This window comes from Micromys minutus (genome assembly GCF_963924665.1).
Source record: "Micromys minutus genome assembly, chromosome: 29".
In the NCBI taxonomy this organism is placed as follows: domain Eukaryota; kingdom Metazoa; phylum Chordata; class Mammalia; order Rodentia; family Muridae; genus Micromys; species Micromys minutus.
Window position 1 is genome coordinate 30,659,439 of NC_137964.1, and position 6,844 is coordinate 30,666,282.

Sequence of the window (6,844 nt, forward strand, 5' to 3'; positions counted from 1 at the left end):
AGGCTGGCCTCCAATTTGCCCAGACCAAAATCATCTGTCACTAAAGCTCACACTCCTGACAGTGCCCTCTTCCACAGGCTCCCACCGCCTCCCCAAGCCCATCCCCACCAGTCCCACTTACTGGCTACCCGAAGCCACACAGGGAACCAATGGGTCTCGTTTAGAACTTCCTGGCAGGTGTAGTTGCCGTCATCCTCCAGTCTCAGTGCCTCAATGCGCAGGGCACCTGCATCCTCCAGAGAGAAACGGGGCGCAGCCGGAGGGAGGCTGGAATTGGAGGAGACCAGGAAGGCGAGCTCTGTGTCACTCCGGTACCAGGTCACCAGGCCCCTGGATCCTGACGCGTTGCCACAGCGCAGAGTAACGTTTTCATGGACTTCGCCGATAGCCACAGCCTCCGAGTCTGTAAACGGAAGATCGGGCTGTCAACTCATTTTTTTTCTTTAGGTTCATGGGCAACAACCCTTTGGGAACAAAAAGACTATTTTCTAATAGCATGTCCAGCGTGTGTGCATGTGCCAGAGTCTCAAGAAGCCCAGACTGGCCTTGAACTCACCTCATAGCATGCACTACCACTGAACTTTTGTCTCTGCTTCCCAATGGCTAGAATCACAGGCTGCGCCACCCTACCCAGGTTATACATCACTGGGCATTGAACCCAGAGCCTCCAAGTTCTGTAACAGTGAGCTAAATCCAGCTGTTTTACCAAACATTTTAAATAGCAGTGATATGGTTTGAATGTGAAATGTCCCCCATGGGTTCCCATCCCCAGCAACAAGACCCCCGTCCCTGCCCCCCCCACCCACTAGTGGCACTTTTTGGAAAGGTTATAGAACCTTTCAGGGGCGGGGCTTTGCTGGAGGAAGTGAGTCACCTGAGACAGGCTCTGAGAATTACAGAGCCTGGAATACTTCCTGTTTTCTCTCTGCTTCCTGGTGGATGCACTGAGAGGGAATAGCTTCAGATTCCTACTGCTAGCCTTCTCTACCATAATAGGCTGCAGCACCCCTTGGGAACTGTGAGCCAGAAACAAACCCTCTTAATTCTTTAAGTTGATATTCTCAATCACAGCAAGAGAAATGGTCCCCCACCCCACGTACAAGGCAGAAGTACCATATCATCCGATGGAACCCTTTTAACCCTCTGCTGCCCACGAGGACAGGCCCAGCTCCAACTGCAGGGCAAGGATGAACTCTGAGTGGAGCAGAGCTAGGGTACTCCGAAGTCCCAGATGCAAAGGCTCCAGATCAGCCTTTGGGCAGACCGTCCTGACATGTGAGGGCCCAGGCAAGATCAGCAGAGCTGCCTATCCAATCACTCCACCAGTGCTGAGTAATAAACATTACCCGGTCTCTCTAGGTGGCCATCTGTCAGGCCACACTATTATGTAGCAGTCTTGTTGCCTAGACATCCAGATGGGATGGGGGTGGGGGATCAGATCTTGGTGTCCTTCCCCCTGGGATTAATCACTTTGGGGCACTCTAGGCAGGAATGGGTTGACAGCAAGTACTGTGTAGACATTGAGAGGCAAGTCCCCTGCTGGGCTCTGGGGATCTGCTGGTGACAAATGAGAGAATCAACCGTCCAGTTTCCAGGCTAGTGGGAAAACAGGCACAAAGTAGGTATGGAGGACAGGGGTGGGGAACAGGGAGACAGGAAGGGCTCTCAAGCTTGCCTGGGTGTATGCCAGGCAAGACTTGAGAGGTGGACCTGACAGACAAGAAGGCACAGGATGGGTTCAGAAGGAGCTGGGGCAGAGGGAATGAGCCAAGTCAAATGCCCAGACCAGAGCCATCTGTGGGGACATCTATGTGGAATCCCAACCCTTAGGGAAGAGGCGGGAGGTCAGGTGTGGGAGGGGAGGCTACAAAATGAAAACCCTGATTCGGGAGCAGAGGTGCGGGGCGTTTCCAACATCTGCTTAAGACCGACGGGCAAAGGACAGCTGACCAGGAGTTGGTCTGTAGGTAACAAGAAACACACACTCTTTTTTTCCCTCAGAAGTGCAATATTCCAGAACTTTCCACAATTAACACCCAATTCTAGAGAGGCCCCAAGGACAGGGATTTGGGTATAAACTGGTGATAAAAGTGTCCTGGAGTTGGGCTGGAGAGATGGCTCAGCAGTTGAAAGCACTGGCTGCTCTACCAGAGGTCCTGAGTTCAAATCCCGGCAACCACATGGTGGCTCACAACCATCTGTAATGGGATCTTATGCCCTCTTCTGGTGTAACTGAAGATAGCGACAGTGTATTCATATATAATAAATACATAATATTAGAAGGAGGAAATTAACAGGGATAGATACAATGCATTGTAGCACTGGAAACAAGTGGAGGTTAGATTACAATCTTTAGGAGTCAGGAGTCAGTCTCTCCACCACTGGGGAGATGGAAGAGGGTGTCCAGGGACCAAACTCATGTCATCCGGGTCTACATCAAGCTCCTCTGCCCACTGAGCTATGTCACTGGCCCAGCAAGAGTAGCTTTCATATGTTTTGTCTTACAGTTCATTATGACAGAGTCCGAAGTGGCCAAAGGTGGCCTTGAACTCACTGCACAGCTGAAGCTAACCATAAAATTCGGATTCTTTTTGCTTCCACTTCCCCAGTGCTAAGATGATGGGCGTGCACCACCACCACACCTGGTTTTATGGGGTTCTGGGACCCAGGGCAAGCCTTCTACCAACTCAACTACATCCCCAGCCCAAGGGTAGATTTTATGGTATGTAGATTATATCTCAATAAAATCGTTATAAGCAAAAAGAAACTGCCACCTTGCCGTGGAGTGTCTGAGCTGGGTCCTAAGTCTCCAGCCATCATAGTCACACTACTTCCAAAAAAGGCTTTCAAAGCCAAAAACCATGGAGGGAGGTGCAGGGGGGGGGGGGACTGGAAGGTTGAGGTAAGCCACTATCTGTGAGGTAGAGAACCCACTAATGCTAGCCACTCTCAAACAGCATGAAACACTTAAGTGTGATCATTTAAAAGTCTGCCACAGCTGAACCTGGTACTACATGGTTGCTAAGACAGACCCTGACTCCAAAGGGATGAAGGGGGAAGCAGGGGTGGGGAAGGACTGGTTTTGTGTCAACTTGACACAAGCTGGAGTTATCACCAAGAAAGGAGCCTCAGTTGAGGAAATGCCTCTATGAGATCCATCTGTAAGGCATTTTCTCAACTAGTGATCAAGGGGGGAGGGCCCAGCCCATTGTGGGTGGAGCCATCCCTGGGCTGGTAGACCTGGGTTATATAAGAAAGCAGGCTGAGCAAGCCAGGGGAAGCAAGCCAGTAAGTGATATCCCTCCATGGCCTCTGTATTAGTTCCTGCTTCCTGACCTGCTTGCATTCCAGTCCTGACTTCCTTTGGTGATGAACAGCAATGTGGAAGTGTAAGCTGAATAAACCCTTTCCTCCCCAACTTGCTTCTTGGTCATGATGTTTTGTGCAGGAATAGAAACCCTGACTAAGACAAAGATCAGTTTCAAATTATTACCTACCAACCCTGGTTCTCACCCAGCAACCTCCACCAGGGAAAGAACGAAATGCAGAGTTATAGCTGCACAGAGCAACCTTCAAACTAAGAACTACCCCTCCCTAGCCCCCAGGCCTGGAAGAGCTTTCAGGCGCCTTCAACCTTGAAACCTGAGCTAATATCTCCGAGAAAGACAAAGACCTGGCCAATCTCTTCTAACTACAGATATGACCTTAGGCCATCTATTCAGGGATGCAGCTAAAGCTGTTTAGCCTCGGAGAACAGTTATCAATTAGTGATGCCTGTCGTGGACAAGGAGAGAGCGGCTCTGAAGATATGCCAATTCCAGTACACACTGATCCAACACATGCCACATCCTCGTGTGTCCCTAGTGATGTGGGATGGTCACAGTCTCAAGTGCATAGGGTCAGAAAATTTTACTTGGATCTCAGACACTGGCCAGGAAGAGACCATAAAGCCTAGCAACAGGCCAAAGGTGCTTGCCACCAAACCTGATCCCTGGAACCCACATGATGGAAGGAGAGAACTACCAGCCATACACACCACACGGTCCATGCATATCCACATACAGGGAGGTAAGTTAAAAAGTAATTTTTAAAAATTAAACAGAGTACTATTTGTGTCAGCCTGACACCATGGTCCAGGGGACCCTCTGTTGTGGCCCCAACCTTAGATTCACAGTATGCAATAAGGGAGAGACACGCACCTCGGGAGTTGGGGTGGGGTGGCTGGGGGAGGGGTACAATGTGGCTCTCATGCTGATCTCTTAAGCTCCTCTCCTCATGCTGTTCTACCAAGCTACTTCTCCAGCCCCACGACGCCCCATCTTGGTGCTACCCTCATTTAGGCGGCTTGAGTAATGCCCAAACAGGAATCTCCTCCCAGCGACTCTCCCCAAGGACACATCCGGGTGACAAGCTGAAGCACCAATGGCACGTGTAGTTGAGTCAGAAGGGAGACACCTGTCCCACCTCTCCGCTTGGTAAGAGACAGACATGAATACCCTGCAAGCACCTGGGCACCTAGCACACAGGTAAAGCGGGGCCTGGGACATCTGGGCCTAGAAATTACTGAACGGAAAATCGGGGTTAGTGCCTCAGCCTAGAGCCCCAGCACCAGGGTAACTGGGGTGACAGGACGGCAAATCGGGCCTCCCCCCCCCCAGAACTATGTAGGAAGAGCATGACCTAAGCGAGGAAGCGGGCATCTGGAGGGAGGTCTCCAAGTGGGAAGAATCATACACTCTGAAAGCAAGTTCATCCGGGTACTTAGAGCAGACTCCTCTCAGCCCCAGCAAACTGAGGACACTGAAGAAGGCTGAGAGTGACCCCTAACTCCCTCCCAATCGCTTACAGCAGAAGAGTCACTCCGTTGAATGCCCAGTAAGGCTGTCAGGTTCCACCCGTGACTGGAGTTGGTGGTGTGGCTAATGGACCGAGGACTGCCTAGTACTACTCATCCGTAAAAAATTTTAAAAATCCATGGCCAAAAAAAGACCAGGGAATAACACAGCAAGGAAAAGTGGAACAAATCTGGGGTCATGTGTCCTAGATAACACAGATGGCCAATGCCCAGTCCCTGGTGGGACAGCCTGTCTTGTCAAACCTTCAAATTTTTCCCCACATATTCCGGCAAACCTAGGTTACGGGAAATGGTTCTGATTTTTACAGGACAGCTAAAAACAAAGGTAAGTAAGCTGTAAAAGCAAAATAGTTGAGTAAATCCTAAGAACATAATAGTTAAGAACTTTTGCCGCTTGCTGCCAGGGAGCTCAGGCTTGACTTACTAGCTTACTTCCTAGCTGCACAAGGCAGGCAGGTGGGTGGGGTGGATTTGCAAATTACCCACCGCCTGGTTTTGTTTCCCCCACCCCCACTCCCCGAACCATTCCTGTAGTGGAGAAAGGAATTCGCAGGCGAATTCAACTCAAACATCCTTTTCCAATCTTTCCCCCATCTACACATTTTGCTATTTTTCTGCAACAACGCGGTGTAAATGAGTTACGCATGACCATTCGCCAGCTACAGCTCGTAGGGGCGTAATATTTTGGTCAAGACTGAAATGATTTCAAAAGAAAAAGTAAGAGGGAAAAAGAAAAAGAATGGAAGAGGAAGGCACGGCTTGAAATGCACCAGTCGACGACACAGGTAGACTCGCTCAGGGAGGGAGGGTATAAGGAAGCAACTCCACAATTTACAGGTGTAAGGCCGGGTCAATCTGGGGGAGGCGGGGAGATGGACACAAATGGAAGCTTTCAGCGGGGTACGCCGGCGCCTCGGGCAAAGCCAGAACAGAGAGTTTGCAACCAAAAGGAAAGGGGGAGTCAATTTCCCCTCCACGCGCCCCTCGGTGGACCCTGCCGCACGTTATTGCGGGGGCTTTAGGGTCCCCGGGTTGGGGGTGGTAAGTCCCTTACCTGCGGAGCCCTGGCGGGCCAGCAGCGCCCCGAGGCACAACAGGACGCGCAGTCCGGCCATTGCTCCCGAGATCTACTCTCGGGGAAGCGCGGAGCTCGGGGTGCACGGGGCTCCTGCGGCTCCCCGGCCCGCGGCGAGGGGCTCCCCGGCTAGGATGCTCCGGCCAAGCCCCGACGATCGCCTCTGGGGCGCGCGCCCCGCCCCTGCGCCTAGCCCGCCCGGCAGGCGGAAAACAACAGGCGCCGGCCCCCTCCCGCCTCTCCGGCAACTTCCTCCACCTTGACCAGGAGGAGGGCCTTGTACGACGATCCCAGTCCCGCGGGGACTGGGAGGAGGCGGCCCCAAGCGCTGGCCCGCCGCTGCGGGACGCGCTCCTGGGCCTGTGCACTGAGCGCGGGCTGCGGGGCACCGGGCGCCGTCCCAGCTCCTGCGGCTCTATCGCGCTTGTCATCTGGGTTCTTCGGTGCAGGGGCGGGCCACAGCGCCGCCATCGCTCAGAGCCCAGGGAAAGATGATCCCACGACCGTCCAGCCAAAAGCAACCACGAGTCTCCGGTTCTCGAATGCATTTGGGTTAAGACCACACGGGAAGAGCGAGTTTCGTTTTCAGGAGCTCTTAAGCCTCCGCCACCCCCGATCCTGGCCGAGCTCTTGAGCGCCACATTTCCGGGGTCAGCTTTCTGTCATCCCGATTCCAAGTCCTGGTGGACACCGCCACTACTGGGCCCTCGGGAGGATATCTGCCCTTGAAATAGCTCAGAGAGAAACTTAGTGTTCAAAACAAGGATTTAGTCTTCGCCGTGGAATCTTTACTGTGGGCTCTGGGAGGTGGGCGTCCCTCGGCTCACGCTCTTCCAGCCTTACTGTGTGTTTATAATATCAGGAGGGCTGACGGCTCAGGGTTCCATCACCAACACCGCAAAACCAGTCAAAGT

General features: G+C 52.6%; 1 protein-coding gene across 4 annotated transcripts in view; it reads right to left on the reverse strand.

Moving 5' to 3' along the window:
* The window catches only part of VSIG10 (V-set and immunoglobulin domain containing 10), a 31,303-nt gene extending 25,201 nt beyond the window's left edge, over nt 1–6,102 (reverse strand). For all 4 annotated transcript variants that reach the window (XM_080940780.1, XM_080940779.1, XM_080940778.1 and 1 more), the window contains exons 1-2: nt 5,910–6,102; nt 122–403 (exon numbers count right to left, since the gene is read on the reverse strand). In XM_080940780.1, coding sequence (XP_080796906.1) covers nt 122–403; nt 5,910–5,970 — 343 coding nt within the window. In that variant the 5' untranslated portion in view covers nt 5,971–6,102. The remainder of the gene's footprint in view (nt 1–121; nt 404–5,909) is intronic.
* Between the last annotated feature and the right edge of the window lie 742 nt (nt 6,103–6,844).